This window comes from Diorhabda sublineata, chromosome X (genome assembly GCF_026230105.1).
Source record: "Diorhabda sublineata isolate icDioSubl1.1 chromosome X, icDioSubl1.1, whole genome shotgun sequence".
Classification (NCBI taxonomy): domain Eukaryota; kingdom Metazoa; phylum Arthropoda; class Insecta; order Coleoptera; family Chrysomelidae; genus Diorhabda; species Diorhabda sublineata.
Genome location: NC_079485.1, coordinates 35,230,280 through 35,251,293, shown reverse-complemented (window position 1 = coordinate 35,251,293; position 21,014 = coordinate 35,230,280). Strand labels below are relative to the sequence as shown.

General features: G+C 31.6%; 1 protein-coding gene across 1 annotated transcript in view; it reads right to left on the bottom strand.

Moving 5' to 3' along the window:
* Positions 1-1,297: 1,297 nt before the first annotated feature.
* The window catches only part of LOC130451874 (uncharacterized), a 146,102-nt gene continuing 126,385 nt past the window's right edge, over positions 1,298-21,014 (bottom strand). The window contains exons 52-56 of the mRNA XM_056791235.1: positions 20,002-20,123; positions 16,881-16,992; positions 9,891-10,022; positions 6,681-6,880; positions 1,298-1,484 (exon numbers count right to left, since the gene is read on the bottom strand). Coding sequence (XP_056647213.1) covers positions 1,431-1,484; positions 6,681-6,880; positions 9,891-10,022; positions 16,881-16,992; positions 20,002-20,123 — 620 coding nt within the window. The 3' untranslated portion in view covers positions 1,298-1,430. The remainder of the gene's footprint in view (positions 1,485-6,680; positions 6,881-9,890; positions 10,023-16,880; positions 16,993-20,001; positions 20,124-21,014) is intronic.

The following is a 21,014-nucleotide window of genomic DNA, read 5'->3' as shown; positions in this document are numbered from 1 at the left end:
TATATATATATATATATATATATATATATATATATTAACTGTAAAGAAGTCCTTGCCAGCTATATTATGAGTAGTTTTTTATTGGGAACGCGGCAAGGAAACACCAAAGTGGACTAACTTCAATATATTGATATCTCAATAGATAACTGTTATTTATTTTTGAGTCAATAAATTTCTAATGAATATCTAGTGTGATTTACCTTAAAACTAGGAAAGACCTCCGTTCTACAAGCTTGTTGGAATGCAAAGGATTGTTCCTTTCAGTCTCTAGAGAGTTAACTTTCAACCTTCTGCTGAGGTTTGTTCGCACTTCTCACCGTGAATACTAATATTGAAATTTTTAAATTGTTATCAGAAAATATACATTCGTAAGTAACTGTGAAAGTTTCGTGTTTTCACACCGTTTGAGGGGCTTAAGGTATGATGAGTGACATCATATATTTTTAATATTTCTATAGATTCGGAGGGAGGATATCAAATTTATTACCCAAAATTACTTTTTTCTATATCAAAATGGATACAAGCTGCATTTACAAATATCGCAGGAAATATTATTGTTTTAGATATTGATGAAATTTTGTGTTTAAGAGAGTAGGATTCATGTCATATTTTAAAATGTCACGACATAATTGTGAAAACAATTGAACGCATAAAAAGAAGTCTTTGATGAGTATGAAAAGTTGAAAAAGTGAGTTTGAAATATTTTTGAGATGGGATGCAACAGACATTTGGATCCAGTGAACGAAAAATATTTTTATGTAGCCTATGACTTCTACGAAGAATATTCAAAAACATAGAGTTTTTGAATATTACTGAAAAAATGTATAGAAATTATATAATGACCGTTGATAAACGGTTAGCTATCTAACCATTAATTTGTTATAAAAAATATACGATACGTATGTTGGGAGCATAGTCGAAAAAGGACTGGCAGCAACGGTAGTATTTCTTTCCAACATCAGAAACCAGGATTTCAACCATGCTTAGGAAAATTTGTACATAAAAAAAGAGATGTAGGATTTGACAAAAAAACGGAGTTTCCAGTCGCATCTTTTTACTTTTAAGATGGCTTTCACCTGCTTCTACTCTAATATCTTGTGCCGTACGATCTCATTCACCATCATACTTTATTTTTCCATGTCTGGATCCGAAATTTTGAGAAAATATTTCGTAGATAATCTGAAGAGAGCAAAGGTAAATGCATCGTTATGAATTAACGGAGAGCTAACAAGTCCATACTTGATTGGAAAAAAAAACTTTTATGTCTGAAATTCGCAGGAATTGCAATAAAAAACAATTTTCTTCAAAATAATTTCATACACTTTTTTACTATATTATTTATGTACTATTACACTATTATCCTATTCAATATTTTTACTAATACAGTACTATGCTAGTGTACTATTATACCCTAACAATACATCGAATATTTAGAAGCTAAACCCGTCGAAAAAATTCAGTTCATCTTCATCCAGCCCCAAAGTCTGAAACAATATAAAAACATATGAGTAAAGTGCCTTTACAAAACTGTATATGAGTAGTTAAGTGTTCGGTAATCAGTCCCACATTTTTCTTGGCTTTGGCATACACGGGAGTCTGTTGGGACTACATGCTCATGAATTTTTAACCCCAACAATGAACAAACTTTAATCACCGTATAGTTCATCAATACGATAACATAAATGTGAGTAACTAATCAAACCAATATATTACAGTAATACTAATTGCGTTTAGAAAATAAATCAAGCAATCAAATATCTTCAGTTGAAGAAGAAGAACAATCATCACCAGATAGGCCTAGTTTAGTATGCAAGGTACAACATTTGTGATTTGCAGATCTCTCCACATCGAAAAACATACCTATCAAACCAAAACAATCGTTAAATCAGCACGAATTGATGAATTCATTTGTCAGATAAATAAATCCAAGCTCCTATACCTACCTCTCAGATTTGAATGATGACATTTAATCTCAACTTTATCTGTATTCAGTTGAGGACAAGCCAGAATCATAGAAATCTTCCAAATTACGACAACTTTTTGATATATTGGATCACTTATGCAAATATATTTCAAAATTCGTGAAAAAAATTTAGCCTCTTGTAAAATTCTACTTGCTGTTGAATATTCAATTGACATTCTACGTTGGATATAATTATACATTACAAGTACAACATGCGTTTGAGAGAAACTGTCAAATTGGAACACTACAAACTGTTTAAATGGAGAAATACGCCCAAGCTACGCGTTATCTTTTTTGTCGAAATAATTGCTTCAAACTTTTTAAATATACCAAGTACTTTATTGATTGTTTGTATTCAATTTAGGTGAAAATTTTTTATTAAAAATCAACAGATATCTTCATATTTTCTCACCTGATTCCGTAAAGAGCCATTTGTTCAAAGTTATTAATACCTTTTTAATTCATTAAAGCGTTCGTTTAAATTTTAATTATTGCATTTTTTTATTCCTGACATTTCTGAGAACTTCATAATCCAACAATATACTTGCAATAGAAGTTAAATGCGAAAATTCAATTAGCAAAGAAACAATAGAAAAGATATTAACATTTTTCAGTTCAACGTGCTTATTGTTTCCCAACTGAGCTTTGAGATTTTCACAATTATAGTATATTAGTATGGTATATGGAAAATACTAGAAAAATCATTTTAAATCATATCAAACCAATATGTCTGAGAGCCGGCCGATTAAATATACTGTGAATCAGATACATGAATAATATTTTTTGAGCGAAAAATATTTTCCTACGCGAAATGAGTCAATTTTGACCGCATGCAAAAGCATAATGAATTTTTGACAATTATTTTGCACGTAATGTTTACTCATAATTGCATGGGTTGAATTTATTTAGAAATATAGATTTTAAATCAAAGACGAAATTTTAATTGAAAGCGCCCTAAAATCAAAATAATTCAACTAGAAAACTATATAAAAGATGTCTAAGAAGTGAAAGTTGACGAAAATTTATTTTCATTAAACAGAAAATTACTGATTTTCAGTAACACACACGAGGCAACCCCAACATAACTCTCCAAATCGTTAGAACACACTTCAAACAATCTTAGGGAAGATCGATTTCGGTACGTACAGTTCAAAAACTTTAAGGGTGTTTCGACTCACTAGACTAAATACGGAGTCGCTCAAAATATGCGGTGCAACTAACCGTTAATAGACAAGTTCTTCCTTTTCAGAGAAGGACCGAGATGTTTTGGCAAGGTTTTATGAACGGTTTTTGGATAAAATTTATCATAGACTACAGATGCTGCCAGGAAATATCTACATCAAAAATTTCATTTGACCAATCATTCTATGCGTGAGAGGAAAACTTAGGGAAATTAACTTTATTAAAGATACTACACCGCACTGGATGTGCCAGAAAACTCATCGGATATGAATTTTGAATAACTAACATACCGATATGGTGGGGATTAATTTCCGACTGATTGGTGGTCAGTTAATAGTTCCATCATTTCTTGTTGATAATGAGAATACAATTTTTTGTTAAACAGTCATTTTTTCTCTATTATTAAGAACAATTTTGATTCTTCCATCAGGAAATAAGCAAAGGGGTTGTAATTTTTAGAGCTTACTTTGACAATGTTCTCTCTTTAAAAATACAGTAAAACTAAATTCCATTCAATAAATTTTTTTAAGTCGAGAAAAAAAGTTACTTACTGATTATAGTGTAATTTAAAGAATATTTTAACAGCATTCATTGATAACCACATAACTTTATGTGGTTTTTAGATAAGCTGTAATAACTATGATTAGGTTATAACTATAATTATACAAAATTAATTCAATTAAAATATAGAGAGAAATCTATAGAATATAAACCCAAACATTGCACAGGTTGAAACAAATACACTCGACTCAAATGTTCTTTGTTGTTAACAGCAGCTGACAATTGCTTCACTATCGTTTATTTTAAATTGAAGAAATGAAATGAAAATATACTTGAATTATTGGTCTTTGGTATAACTATCAATTTAAAGGATTAATGGTCAAAATTTATCAAATTCGAAAGAATCTCCAGTTTTTTAATTGACGTTAATGTTGATTTCTCATAAATTATGTATTACATCTATTCAAGGTTTGTTCCAGAAGTATTGATTTTAATTTTATATCCCCGTGTTAAAACCTCGATGGGTGTGGGCATCACCAATAAGTCTTCATGACTCGTTGGTACACAACGTTACCGACTATAGATATTACTAAGATAATGTGACGCAGTCAGAAAAAACGGTCACAGCTTTGGACAAGTGGTGATTGGCTGCAATACGACAATGCGACAGCGCATCTATCTGACCAAGCATCGACTATATATAGCTATACCAGCCTCCGTATAGTCCCGAGGAGATCCAAGCGACTTTTGTCTAATCCAGATTGAAAAGGATACCGCTTAAAAGATAGGTTGAATTCAATAAAACGAATGTACTGGTGACAATTACTGAGATACAATTCAGGTCGTCAAATGGGGCTACTTTAATATGCTGGGATATGAAGATGAGCTCGATAAGCTTGCAACAAGACAAGAATTATTATTTTGATAACGTTTGATAACAGCTTCTGGTTTGTTTTCAGAAAAACTCTTCTCTGAACGATTCCTTAACATCACTTATTCTTTTTACCGGTAACTTGACCGGTGACTCCTTATTGATTTTTTTGTTAGATTACGAGCTAATGTGGCAGTGATAATGAACTTTTGTGATACTAACAAAGTATATTTTACGATAATAGAGAAAATTGGAATAATAGACATAATTTGATTAACAGACAAGAAAATTGTTTCAATCAGTAAATTTTGTTAGAAATTATGAAAAACTTCAATATTAGAGAAAGGAAATATTGGTATTGGTATTTATAAGAAAAATACTAGGATGTATGAAGTTGATAATGAAGCTCATGCAGGTGGTACCGATGAGTAAATCATTTACTGTATTCAAGCTGCACGGGAGAAAACACGGAAACACTCTAATATATCTAATTGGATATTCTGTATAGTTCTGAGTTTGAATCCTCGACACAAAGTCGAAACATTTCCATATTTTTTTCTGAGGAGAGCTGATACAACAAAGTTTATCGAGAAAAAAATCAGTAGGTCTGGATGGCCCACGAGGCACACATACGAACTGAAGATCAGTTACTGATTCTAAAGAAATTCTACCCTAAGCAACGTTTTGCAAAAGCCCCACCTCCTTCCATATAAGCTCTCATAAATGGTTAGTTCTCTTTATCATCAATATACTTATTCGCGTCCATCGACCTCCACGAAGTAATTGCTGCACCTGGACACCAATCAAGTGTCAATTTTTCAAAACCCTTGGCTTATTTGTAACACTGCTTATCAACTGTGCTACAACTTGCGCGTTCTCAGTTGCTTTAGTATCCATTTTTGCAGATAGTTATTACAATTAACTTCAATTTTACAGATCTTCAAATTGATGAGAGTAACCTGTCTTTTAAAAAACGATTTAAATGACATCGTAAAATAACAGTATGGGGTTTGAGAACGTCAAATGAAGGTTTTCCAAGGAATGTTCAAATAAAATTCATAAAACTTTGTTTCGCTGAATGTACGTACCTTCAAATGATGGGACTAGTTTTTTATTTAGTATATGGTTTTATGAATTGAGCTCCTTACTAAAACCTAAGGGTTTAGTCGATGTTTTGTACGTATGATTAGTTTCTCCCCTCTCCTCTCTCCCATTGTGACGCTATGAAGCAGAATCTTGGAAAGCTCTTCCAAGTTTCAAGAAATATACTCCGTAGAGAAGATTTATTATAGTTTTTTGTTTTTATTTGAGAGTTGTAGGTTAACCAACTAAATTTAACATTCCAATTATTTTCTTATGTAAGTAACACGATGTTCGACAGTATGCAAATTGAATTAGAAATGTTTGATTGTGTTTTAAAACCTTGTGTGAATATTTTCAATAAATAATTACAATTGATGATAATTTTCATCAGATTGTCTCTTTATAGCGAACGGTTTCCTTGACATGTACAATGATCTAAAAATCTCCCAAAGCGTAAATTTTATCGAGTTAAACAGTAGCTTTTTGCTAAAATATCGATTATAAAATTCAGTTTCGTTATCTTTAGATTGTACGGGTTGTCAGTGTGAAGGTTACGGATTGTTAACCATTGAGCATGAGCCGCCCCTTGCCTGATAGTAGTGTAGAATCATTTTTCTGTCAAACACACTAAATGGACATACGTAATCATCAATTAAAAATTCATAATAGTCGAATGCATATTTTAGAAAATATACTTGAATACAAATTCTGATTTCGCATTTTTAAAGGACTATAGCTCAGAAACGAGGGGTCGACTGAGGAAATTTTTACATGTCAAAGCATTATTTGACGTCATCTACTCACTCCCGAATTTTTTGCAAGTTCCGGAATACTCTGTAGTGAAAAAAATTATGATATGATAATATTCTGAATGTTAGACGTTCTTAGGGGAGAAAAACCCTGTATATTTCTTGCGAATACCAATACCCAATACTGTTTAGCATCATTTAACTGAACAGATTATTTTACTTGGTGCTTTTTGATTTGATCTCCGGAATTTTATGCACAAGAAAATCTCTTTTTGTAACAGTTTCCCAATCTCTAATAAATTATCAAAAATTATTATTGTTAAATTCTTACCTCAAAATTGAACCTGGTTGAGTTGGCCATAGTACATAATGTACACTCCATGTACGACACCCCGGAATTTGGAGCAGTACACTCACAATCCACACACTGAGTAGGTGTCGCTACCCTGGCAAATGTTTTAGCGAAAACTGTTGCTAGCTTTCTGGCATTCTTCTTTTCACCTTCTAGTAGTTTCGCGCTGTAAATCGTACCTGTAAATATTAATATTCTTTATAATATATATAATAATATGATATATAGAAAAATAAATTCATCCTTATCAAATCAGGATATTTTGAAGTTACATCTTTTCAAATAGTTGAATGGTGGAGAGATATAAAATTATTGACACAGTTAGAAGCGGTATTATAATTAGTGTATGTTTCACCAGACTGTCACATTTAGTGACAGTTTCCGTTTCCCTACTTACTAATATTATGTTGCTTTCACGTGAAACAAACTTCAGCTAATTAGAACTCACAGCAAGCTCCTGCTCTTGTCAAGTGCTATTTGTAACTAACTGGGGTCAGTATAATGACCTATATACGAGTAATGTCGACTTGAAATAAACAATTTCTAGTCAACTTTTTCGGTTTACTCAGATTACGGCATATGTGCCTCTGTGTAGTATAATTCCACAAGAATTCCTATGAATTTTGTAAATAGTAGCATATTTGAATTTTTCTTGTTAAATTTGAAAAAATTTGCTTTTAGAACAAATATTACATTCAACTCGGGATTTTTTTTTATTTCAGTTTAACGTGCCTCGACAGCGCTGGTCATTGGCACACAAAAACAATCATAAGATTTCTAAGTTAAATAAAGGACTGTTACAAAATCTATTACAATACATAAATTAATCATATTTCCTCATACACGATTTTCCTCATTTCTGTCGGGCAGTTAAGTGTTTCCTTGAGATTTGTTTCTATATCATACTGCTGATATGTGGTAGAGTATTCTCTGCAGATGGTGAGGATGTGCTTAACAGACATAGGAACTTGACAGCTTTGGCAGACAGGACGACTTTCTGATGACATCAAATAGCCGTGATTAAGTTTCGTGTGGTTGATGCGAAGTCTTCTTATTGTCACAGCTTCTCTTCTTTTCAAAAAGTTTAAGGATAGGTGAGAAGTAGATGATTCAAGAGAATCGTCGAATTGTTCATGTATAACGAAGTCAGATTAGATTTTTTGAGCTTCTTTTTCGCAGGGTTTCTGGGGCTGGATGTTGAAAATTCTGGGAAAGGCATTGGATCTGGATGAGTATCAGTAGAAGATGTCTGTGCTGAGTCGAGGCTGCTCTCATTTAAACGGGGATGTTTTTCGCTAGATTTTGATAAGGAAATTAGAGAGGGAAAACAAAAAAGGGTATCCTCCGAGGATACTGCGGGAATAACTGAGGTATTAGTAGTAGTAGTAGGGTCAGCAGAAGAAAGAGAGGCGTTAGGTTGATTTTTGGAGATAAAAGGCAGATTTGTGGTAGTGAGGAGAGGTTAGACATATCGCTAAGATCTTGGTTGCCAAAATCACAGTCAATAGTTGAAAAAAAAATGTAAAACGGAGTTAATATATAAATAAATCTCAGATCGAAAAAAAAACAGTCTGTGTCTCAGTGATTGGCCTATTGATTTCCGGATAAGTAGATAATTTTCAAGTATATTTACCAAATTTTGTAGTAAAAACGCTCCTTCAACAATTTAAGGTTTCACGTTTTAATTATGAAAAAAAAACGAAGAATTTATTATTGGTAGAAATTATCTTAACGATCTGAACCTAACGAGGTATACAGAATGAATCATAATTTAAATTAATTATTTATTTTTCCCACCTTTTATTGCAATAGAGCTGTAATGGAATATCTTTAAAAAATTCTCAATCGTCTGCTGAACACCGTTAAAACTATATTAGTCTGTGTGGGAGTCTCAAAAGAATTCAAATCGAATTCAAAAAGCATTTACTCTCCACTCCATCATTTTGGTCACGAATGGCTTAAATACAATGAAAAATTTATGGTAATTGCAATCAATTTTTTACTCTCAGGTTATTTCAAATAGTAATAAGAATTGCTTAGTCTCCAAAAAAAGATTACCAAACACTTTTTTTCCTTCCTATGTATAAAATTTTAATAAAATAATGAATAAAAATGAAAAATACAAACAATGCTAGAGTTGCTTGAATAATACTGTAAATTCCCATTAATGTTTGAGCTGTGCTCAATAGATTGTAAAGGTTGATGTACCCCGGCATTTTTCATATTTGTCTAAAATAAGTACATAAGCAATTCATTACATAAATTGTAACCACAGTTATAAGTGACGAAAATTATATTCAAGAACATATTGATGCAAGAGGAACTTCAACAACAATTGGTCATAGAAAAATAGAAACGTATACATTATTCGTTTAGTCTTGTTTTGATTTATATACCAAAACATAAAATGGACCCTAACGTATGCAATCACATAACTGATCATTTAGTAGATAAGGAGAAAAATTATAAGAATATATGGATTCCAGAAATTCAATATACTTTTTGATGTTCCTCGATCAAATAAATCCATATCATCTACAGACCTCTCCGTCGAGTAGAGTCTATACCCGAGCACTGTATGCAACTCTCCTTATTGTAAGTACCTTGAACTCTGTTCTGGACACCCTCACTTAATGGTATTACTGGTAACGAACTTTGAAATTGTGTAGAAAAGGAAGAAAGTCCAATGTCCCAATCGAAAGCATTCAGTTATTTAACGCTTCAAAAAAGATTCAAGATTCAAAATATTTATTTGTCATGGCAATAAGATTGAAAAACATCCCTTATAAATTATTTAGATTCTGGAAATTCGTTAAGCCGTTCCAAATACTGTGGGTCTCACGCATAGTCACCTAATAACTCAATATCCGCCTATTTTTGCCTTCACTGCAACAACGCTTCATCCATTAATCACATGCTCATCGAATGCCATCTGAAATAGAGTTTGGTGTTTCTTCGAGCCAGACAGAAGTCTTCAACTCTCTGGATCCAATTAGAAATACTTAAAAAATCTCAAATTAAAATTCAGTTATTTTTTTATTAGCCTAATACAAATAAATTTAATGAATAACGTAATTATTGGTTCGTGTCTATCACCTTGATATGCCAAGACATATTAGTTTAAAAAAAATATGCTGTCATTTCCAACACCGCATAAGTTGAACGCTTTTAATTGTGAATTTCACTTACCATTAGTTTCTAAGGAGAGCGACAGACAAAGACCTAAATTAGATTTAGGAAGGTTTATAGACTTTCTAAGTGGTTGATCGCCTACAAGACTTTTTATGTCTTTTTTTGTGTATGCAAATCTTCTGTCGATTCCTGAAAAACAAATAGATATATGGGTTTGATTAGTGAGTTTTATTCAGCTCAAAAATTGCGTGTAAAAATTGAAAACAATCAGTTAAATTTGAAAATATTTTAAAAAAATAATTATCAAGAGAGTATTAATTTCAGAAACAAACATTCATTTTATCATTACAGATCTCGAAGCTACTGAAAATCAGATTGCAAAAACTGTTCGAGGGCATAAGTCCTTAAATTTGATTTATCTTCTAAAATTTATTTGATGAAAATACCATTGAATTTCCAATATAATTTTGACTCAAATTGACGAATCATAGTTACATGTTGTTTGCATACGTCTGAAATATGTTTTCAGCTAACAAAAATGTTTTACATGGTATATATTTTGGATGTATTTATATGATATAGACATCTAAAGTAAAATGCGAATCTCACTCACAGCAACACAACAAAAAGATATTATTCAACTTGGTAACATGATAGTAAAGAAAAAAGTACAATAGAACCATGCTCTATATATTTTTTGAATGCATTGAAGCTTAAGTATCATGTGTCGGATATTCGCTTCCAAACGAGATCGAGGTATTCATTGAAAATTCAGAAAATTTTATTGTAAACAGAAATGTTTCTTCCAATAATACATGTATTATATCATACTTAACTTCATATGTATGACATTTTCTTTATTTTGAAACAATTCAGATTCAGATATTTGTCAAAAAACTCACAATAGGTAAGTAAAATGTCAATAAAACTATTAGTATTGTTATTAGCTATTATTTATATTGTTTATACGTAAGTATTAATTAGTTCTGTTTTGAACGATAACTTTGGAATATATTCCATTTATAAAGTTGATATTCTCATCTGTTAGTGCTAATTAAAGAATATCCATACACAATAAATATTAAATATTACTTTTATTAATTACATCTCATAAAACTGGCAATTTACGTATATATGACAGATAAAATACGGTCCTGCATCTAATGTGAAAAGTATACATTTAAATCGTGGGAGTGATAAAATAAAATTGTGAATAAAGTAATAATCTATAATTACCAGAAAGTTCAAAAATATCTTGTGTAAGTGCAATTTATCATATATTACTGGTGATTAATTCCGAAACATTAATATAAGAGAAAAACTTGATATAAAACAAATCAAGATTATTAATATCGATAATCCAAATATTGATAAATATCAACAAAAAAAAGCGATAAACAAGTATCGTCTGAAAACCAGTAAAAATAAAAATCCAAACTGAAAAAAATACAGACCCGGACTGAATCCAAATATAATAGCAAAATTAATCCACAATAACGTAATTAGAAGAGTTTTACTAGCCCGGGTAAGTGTTGGGGGCTGAATGAGTAGGTGCCTAGCAAAACTGAAGGGGACGCAGAACACGTTAAGGTACGTTAAACAAAATGTTCTTACAGATAAAAGGTAGTCTCAAGAGCATGGAAGAAACAGAAGAGACAGAAATGCATATATTATAGATGAATTAAAGCAAGAAAATCAAAGGCTTAATCAAATAATAGCTGAACAAGGAGAAATACTGGAAAATGTAGAAAGAGAAATGATAATAATATAATAATTCAAGGAATCGAAGATGGAGAAAATGAAAAACATCAAGTCGACCTGAATGCTACAGAATAGGAGCATTCAAAATAAACAAAAAAAGACCGATTATAGTTGAAACCAAAAAATGGAACAAAAAATTAGAAATTATGAACAAAGCGAAAAACCGAAAGGTGCCATATGGATTAATGAAGACTACTCAAAGAAAGTGCAATTAGAAAGGAAAAAGTTGTCACCTGAGGTGAAATTAGCCAGAGAAAAAGGCCACAACGCAAGGCTCAAATATAAAAGATCAATTTTAAGTAACAGAATATATGGAGCAGAATCATATATGGAGGAAAAGTCGAGAGAACACGACGACAAGAAACGTGCTGTCAGCGATCTTTACCCAGAAAATGGAAGGGGGAATAAAGAGAAGAAAAAAAACTAGTAATATATATATATATATATATATATATATATATATATATATATATATATATATATATATAGATAAATTAGGCTCCCATCTCGCTTATATCTCTTCATTTTATTATTTTATTTCTGGGTATACTGAGCATTCTTTGATAACAAACACAGCTTTATATTTATCAGCAAATCAATCCTAGAATGCATAATTTTCAAATTATTTGGAAATTCCTCGTAACCAAGAGAAAGCATCTTTTGGTAGTTTATTTAGTTTTCAATTGTATGAGAAGTAAATAAGGTTAAGAATTGTGGTTATATTTTTACGTTTATATCGGTTTATTTCTGCCTCAACATTTATAGTCTGTGTACCTCATTCTTTCTTGATTCAATTTGTACGAGATTGAGACCGCAAAATAGGTCATCAAAGACGGACGTGAACTTGACTTTTGGAGAAGTTCTACTGCGACATTGATACTATTTCCCTACAGCACTCATCAAGTTTTCACCGGAAACTGAACTCCCGCTGCAATTAATGTGAGCAGCGCTGAATCCTTCAGCTTGTAGAAAACGAATCATATTTCGCAACTCCCAATAGATGGGAACATCAATCATAGCAACCAACTAGTTATTTGTGCGTAGCTGCATAGAGGATTGGAAACAAGCATTGGTTGCAATTGTAGCTAGGGCGAGCACAATCGTACACGCACTGCTCTACTTCCTATTACTCGCCTGTTTTTTTTTCAGAATTAAACGGGACTTCAAAAAACATCCTTCGTATTTGTCTATTACAACCAACTCTGTGTGATTATATTACGAGTATATCTATGAAAATTTTTCTTCATGATTTTGATTCAAAAGATTTTTCTGTGAATAACCTTTCTAAATGCCCGTTATATGTACAAATCATTTGTCTTTTTTGGGTTACTTCAGCCACTAAATCTTCAACTAATTTATGACATTACTGCTTCATTTTTCAATTAGTTACATAGCACACTTTCAATGATGCATAATACACTCATTTACATAATCCAACAAAATGTTCGCATTCTGCCTTTAACGTGACTTTAACTATATCATGATGCATAAAACGTTGAGAGGGTTGATATCCTCTTAGTCAAACTATGACCCGTTTTCACAAATCTAATATATCCGAACCCCAGTCTCCCAAAGTTGGTATATTTAATATCGGATTAAGAGAATAAGGAGCGCAGATATAACAATGTTTAATTGGAATCTATAATGTGGGAGTATCTGACTGTAACTGAAATGCAATGGGTGAACATCCGTAAGTCGTAAGGTTAGCTTACTGAGATCAACTTTAATGGCTTATTTGATTTCAAGAAAAATTTAATGAAAGTGAGTGATTTTTTTTAAACAATCCGATAACCTCTGATACATAGTTAGGAGAAAAAATGTAAATTGTATAATTAAAATACCTGAGAAATGTTTATGAACTATTCTTATTACCGTTAATATTATGATATTATCTTTTTCAAACGAAAATTCGTATATAGAATAATAGCTGCTAAATATTTCTGCCAACTTCGTAATACTTTTCAATTATCACCAATGTTTCAGCTTTTCAAATCAACTACACAATATCGCTGCCCAGTGTAATAAAAATATTTATACTTCTGTATTTGAAAACATTAAATATTTATATGGATTCAATAGAATACACTCAAAGATCTCTGAATAATATCTTTTTTTCTACAAACATAAAACAAATTAAATTGTATGTTCGTAAAATGTGATGAGTATTGGGATATGTACGTATAAACAGATATCCATTTCATGAATTATATCTTTTTTACCAGGAAAAGGCGGAGGAAACTGATGAAAAGAAACTTTATATTGGATTCATCCTAGGCAAACAATTCTTAAGAAATAATTGGCAAGTTGACTATGTCATGTTGTAATGAAACATTAAATGATTTCCTAATATTTTGTTCTAGAAAAAAATTTAATTACCATAGAATTAAGTGAATTTTATATATTTGTAAAAGTAAAATGGTTTGGTAAAAATTTTTTCAACGTGGGAGCTATAAAATTCAGTATTGACAGACTGGAATTTGGATCGATTTTGTGTATTCCGAAATAGAGATCTTAGTTAACTTCATTCTATAATCGATGGATAATCGTGAAAATGGTTAGAAAAGCTTCATAGATCTAATCAGTATACCGTATTATAACTAGCATTTCATTATTGTAATAATGAAAGCCGTCATTGGAAATAATCTAATATGGAGATCTCTTAATGAGACGACTCAGTATAGAGTACATTACTAATTTGATTATCGAACGTTAAAACAACAGACAAGAAATAACACAACCAATTTCATTTCCTTCTTTAGATTTGTGAACAATTATTATTTCACTACAACAATAATCATTATAGTCCTGACATCTTTCGACGTGTAGTGACAATTTGAAGTTATCAATTATTGTTGACAAATGGCAATTTCTTATCATTCTTTGCCATCGTCTTCTATCTTGCAGTTATCTATCTGCATAATCAATACTTGTAAGCAGCAACTCTGTACAAATGCAAAGGGGATCAGCCCCATCTATGTTAACCTTTAGTCTCGCTCCGCTCTAGATGTTGTCACTCGCCATATCCCAATAACTCAATGATGTATTTGTACACAAGCGTTAAAATTCTGTGCGATACTTCCATTTCTCTTTGGATGGATAAATTCCTTCTTTGAGCCGTTCACGGTGTTTTAAAATTTCTATGCTAACATCACAATTTGAAAAATCTATCCACAGAGTATCTGCTCGTTGTAATACTCAGGTCTCCAAATTATAGTTGAAGATGAACACACTGATAATTATACTATTTTTATTTTTGTTGCTTTCGTCATATTTCGATCTCTCCATATATTTATAGTTCCGTAATAACCGTTATAGTTTAGTATAAGCATCACTCCTATTCCTTGCACAAAGGTAGATAAATAATCTCACTTTATAGGTGCAATAGTAGCAGGAATCAAGATAATTTGTTTCCACGTTATCACTATCTGCTATTCTTTCATGGCTTGTATCATTCATGCAATCAGTAACATCGATGAATATTAAGCTGGTGAATTTGATTGAAGGCTATCCATTGAAAAGAAATCCCATCACAGATTCATTATCGTGAAGTATGGATGGCAACACGTGTTATACATTTATTCTTCGGAAAATATTGGATCCAGGAGCTGTTTGCTTATAAATTCGTAACAAGGTGAATAGAATAAACAATATCTCTCATCCCCTTCAATATATCCCAAGATTTGATGTCGATCGGTGGGACTGAATGCCAACCCGACCAAGAGGTACCTAGTTACTTCCACTAAAAAAACTCTAATATTAATACTAGCAATTAGGACGTGCAAACCTATTGAGTGGAATATGGAAGGAAAACATCTGGGAATTACTTTAAGGTATTATACTAGATAACTAGCAAATCTACGAAATCCCCGATGGTGTACAGAAATTTGTTGTGTCTTAAAAAAATTATCAAATCCCCAAGATTCCAAAATCAATATTCAAGTTAACATTTGACACAAAAATGAGTCAATAGATTCTTTTTTTATGTAAAAGCAAGCAAAAGAGGATAAACCCCATTACACTCGAGTAGTTCGAGTGGTTCCTATCGTATGGAGATGCCTCTGGGTATTGATCTTCAACATCTGTGGGCTAGAGTGTTCAGCTTGCACTTTTCCAAAGCGAAGCTATATATCGGGTTTGCAGTTTTGTGGAATAGATCGTTGATGTACAGGAGAAAGAGAATAGGTGACGAGATGCATCCCACCGTTGACCTGGGTGGATCGGTCTTTGAAAAAGCCAGTCGTTGAGTGAAGGCGATAAACCGTACGACCTTAATTCATTTAGTAGATTGGCATGATAAACTCAGCCAAAACCTTCGATATGTCCAGTGCAATTGCTCTGTATTCCCCATATTTCTCTATAGCGTCAGTCCATACGTTGGTGACAGGTGACCCCAGGTTGATCAATGTTTACGAAAACCGTATTGATAGTCGTTGATAATGTTGGTAGACTCGATATATCTCAACAGTTAGTGATTAATGACTTTCTCCATGACCTTGGTAATGGTTAAAGCTAAAGTAATCGGACGGTAGTTATTGCGAACCGTCTTTTTTCGACTTTTTTTATATGATAGAGAAAATATTTCGCATAGCGTGCTTGGAATTTCTACAATATGATTGGTGGTATTGCATCCACTAATGGCTTTATTGATTTCCAAGTTTTAACAAATTTTGCCCGATCTCGATATCTAAATTCTATTTCTGGCAATGATGAACTAAGTCTAGGCAGCCTTGGTGGTAGTTTTCCCAGGGAATCAAGAGTTGCATTTGAAGTAAATCTGCGACCCAATAAGTAGGCCTTCTCTTCTGTGGTCACTGTGATTAACCCATTTGGGCAAATGAGAAGTCTGTTTTTCACTCTCTCATTAAATCGTTCCCTACAAGCATGAATAATCTGCTTGCAGATACTTTCGAGACAACATCATTTACGATAAGCAGCATTTCTGTTGTTGTTGCAGCATTTTGATCTATGCGTATCCTTTAGATTGTGAGGAAAGAAATTTATATTTTATATTCTTATACATATGTTTCCATTGTAATTTGACTATAATTTCGAAAGCTTGGAATATATATATTAAGAGGAGTACACTTCGGTATTTGATTTGCCACATTTCCACTATTGAACGTTATTGAACTAATTAGCAAAGACTTCATTCTAATTTATATATAAAAAATAAATTCTCCTTATTTGATTAAAAAAAAATAATATTTTGAACAACACTAAACTCATAGCATAGTCTGTAAGTAATTGAATAATAATAAAAAAGAAAAAAACTAGTAAAGTACGCACCGAACGGGATTTTGGCATCTCTTCCTTTCTGCATTGTGAACTGATTGTTCATTAAAATGTGCAAGGAAATGGCACTTTCCGATAGTAGTTGATGAATCGTCGAATAGTCATGCTGAAAACAATTTCAATTAAATTTTCGTGTTAACATAGCTGGAAGAAATTAGAATGTTTGATTCTAAAATGAGTTGTAATAGTATATTACAATATACACTTATCATTTACGATTAAACGTGGCATTTATTTAAAATAGGAGATATTTAAGTAGTAGTTGACAAATATACGAATAAGACGAAAAAATACATGAAATGAATTTTTATAGTAGCGTCTTTTTAATCTGTTAGTGTATATTTGGAGTATCTGTCGTGAAAGATATTCAACTAACAATTACGGTGACAAGTGTCCACCATTTATAACAATTAAAAATTGATTGTTGAATTTTTCTCTGTGGACAAGGATCACTAGAAGATGACATATGTGCGCGAGGTCCGTGACGGTGACAACTCCATAAAACATGAAATTAGAGGAAAAAATTGTTCCAAGTGACCGGTTCTTAAGAACAAAATAAATTGCAGCACAGACCGGTATTTCCAAAAAGGTGTTCTAAGTATCCTGCATGAACGTTTAAATACGATAAAAATTTATTTCGAATTGTGTTGCGGGTTGAGGTCTCAAAATAAAATTGCTAAAGAGTTTATCTTCATCAAGTTTGAGTTATAACTATATTTTAAGCATTGATGAAGATTAAATGGAAGATCGAAACGTTGGCATTTTAAAAAACTGTTGGACAGTTTTATTTTGAGTCCACAACCTGGACCAAGGACGACTTCGACTACCCAGTGAACAAGACAAGGGAGTAGAAGGATGACACGTAGAAGTAGATTCCAAAAGTAGAAGATCCATTCCATAATTCAGCTGATGGAACTGACGGTCTACACTAGCGAAGACTATGCTAGGCATCCAAGGCAGAAAAAAAGGTAAACCCCGATAAACAGTGACGATAAGAGAGACAACAAAATGAAAATGAGTAGGGGCAACTTAAGTCGGCTAAGGCTTTTTCCTCACAGGAGGCTTGGATAAACACACGTTCAACATGAATATCACTATAGAAGAGAAAAGAAGAGTGGTGTGCATGAAACTACATTGAACAAAAAAAAAAGAAAACCTATTGAAGTAAGAGTGAAAACGAACAACATAGAAGGTGAAAGCTCGTTTCTGAATGCATTCTGCTAGAGGGATTTAGACAACTTGTGAAAAATCCAATATAATCAAAAATATTGTTACTCATGATAATAAATTCAAATACACAAATATTATTTTAGAGGTGAACTAATTGGTTCTTATTTCAGATATGGTCAAAATCACGTTTCAAAAAAATATTTTTTATAGTTATAAGTTCATAAAATAAATAATCTTATGTGTCTGAGTCACGTATAGAAACTTCCAAAAACTCATTTTTTCCCACTGCTTTTGACAAATTAATGAGATAATTATTATTCCAATCACTGAAAGAACAAACTGATAAGAATTACAGTTTATGTCAAATCCTATTCATAAAAAATGATGTAGTATGTAGTAGTTTTCAATCACCAGTAAATAATGACATTAATATTCAAATATATGTCCTATATACACCCATGTCAAAAAATATGTATCAATTATCTCAATTTATTGCATCGCTTTGAAAATGATCCACTCCGGGAATAATACACTACATCGAATGAATAATGCTTACATCCTAACATCATCAATTATTGAAGCTATGAAAATCTATAACATAGATTAAGCTGAAAGAATAAAAACATTTATGAAACGGAAAAGTCTCGATGTTTGAAGTCCAATATTTTTATAATATCTATTAACAAATATGACTCCTTGCAAATCCAACACGTTCAGGTATGATTACTATTCGATGAATTAGATACTAAAAACAAAACACTTCATAGAGTAATAAAATTGACATCTTCTAATGACAGACAATAATATGAAGACCTCATCCACATAATCACACACAATTTTCACTCAATTCCATTTCAAAATTTGTATATGGTTGTTAATTGACAGATTCAAGATTTGTTTTGAAAAGTGTTTCAAATTTATTCCGAATAACAAATTCTCTCAGTATACAAAAACACCCTTAATACTTGCAACTGGAATATCAACTGAGTAAATTAAGGAGATTGCTATTAATTTAGAAATATGAAATTTAGAAAAAATGTCAATGAAAATAATGTAACTAAATATATAGCTAAATCTGTGAATTTAATTTTCTGTAAATCATATTGTTTCTTGTTACGCAATGCACTTATTCCTATAGAAAGACACATTACTATTATTAGATTACATAACATTGCTATTAATTCTGCTATTTTCGATTTTTAGTAAAAAAAATTAATTATATGTGATAGTGAGTGCTGAAAAAAATTAAATGGAAATCATATATATATATATATATATATATATATATATATATATATATATATATATATATATATATTGGTTAGATATCAAAAAACATTGTACTGTACAAAATGACAAAATGTCAACATTAAAATTATCAAAATCAAATAAATTCTACAACCATTATTTCAACAAACTGGGATTTATACTAATTAATAATATTAAAGAAAATAATCATTCTCCTGTTCCAATTTGTAACGACTGGTTTCATTTAGGAATTTTTGAGCAAAAACAATTAAATTTTAAGTCCCATCATCATACACTGGACCCCTTTCATATCTCGCAAAGACAAATTAAAGGTTAAATAAATGGGGCTGTACCCTAAACTTATAACAATCTGTATAATCAATTCTTTACTTTAATCCTCCACCATACACGTGCCAGAATTCGGAGGGGTTCTTTACAAAGTTTTTAGCTCTTTTCCAGCTATATATCCCTAGCTATATAACACCGACCGACGGGTTGATATTAATGAGATATTTTAACTCTCATTTGCTGTGAGGTGTAAGGACATATGATATTTATACCTATTTAAATATTTAATTTGCGTTGCATATGTGTTATAATTTGTTTTATAGGAAGCCAATTCATTTCATAGTATTTCCTGCAGTTTATTCAAGAAATTGAAATTCCCGAATTTATAATTTTAATTAGAAAAACTTACTTGCATGTTATTTCTATGACATTCAGAGCAGGGCACTAAAATAAAATTTCTTGAAACTCCCGGCCGGAATATTAAATTATACGCAAACATGATGCCGTTGAACATATCATTGGTACCATTTCCTAAAAAATTATTGGACATATCCATAAACATTAAATGTAATATTTAGGTATTTGGTCAATTATGATAGCCATAATAACAAATAATTGAACCAAGTTAAAACAATTTTGATAACTTTTTAAGGACAAAATATACTTTGATTGTGCATATACAATTGCTGATGATAAAGATGGATACCATGGATACCAGTATCGAGTGAATTTAGTTACTTTAGATATGAAAAACACAAAGATAGAAAACAGGTAAATCACCAAATGTAAGAAATCATCTTATAAAAATGAATCTAATATCAGTATTGTGAAAAATACATTCCGTATACTTCTATTTCAAATCAAATTTCTCAATTTGAAAGACTAATTGAAGTTTTACTTTTTCACTAAGTAACCAACAAATTGCGCAACTATAGTGATGGACAAAGTTTCGCCATAGAATTCGGTCTCTGTAACTTAGAAACGCGAACCCCCAGATCCTTGTTCTCATAAAGGCCTGTTGTTCATTCTTGGAAACAAGTGAATGATGGGGACAGTAGGGCGCATAAGCGAAAACCTCCTAGTTAAAATTAAGGTGACCTACCTTATGCGACAATTTCAAACCTTGAAACTTGTGGAAAAGTAGGAGATTATTGATTATGAAACGGATGAATGGAAAGAGTTCATAGTTAGCGGGTCGCATATTTTGTTCCTTTCAACAGTCGCTTTAAAATAATTTTCACAATTATTGAGGACAGTTCATTATATGTTGGAAGAGGGCAAGTTTAAATCTCGCCACGAGCACCTATTAATCTGTAGAAGGCACTGCTTTAAAGTATGCTCAACTTCACTGCACTTTCTGTGAATTCATAAGATAGATAAAGCCGAAAACAGAAGTATTAACTATACCTATACATTAAGTTA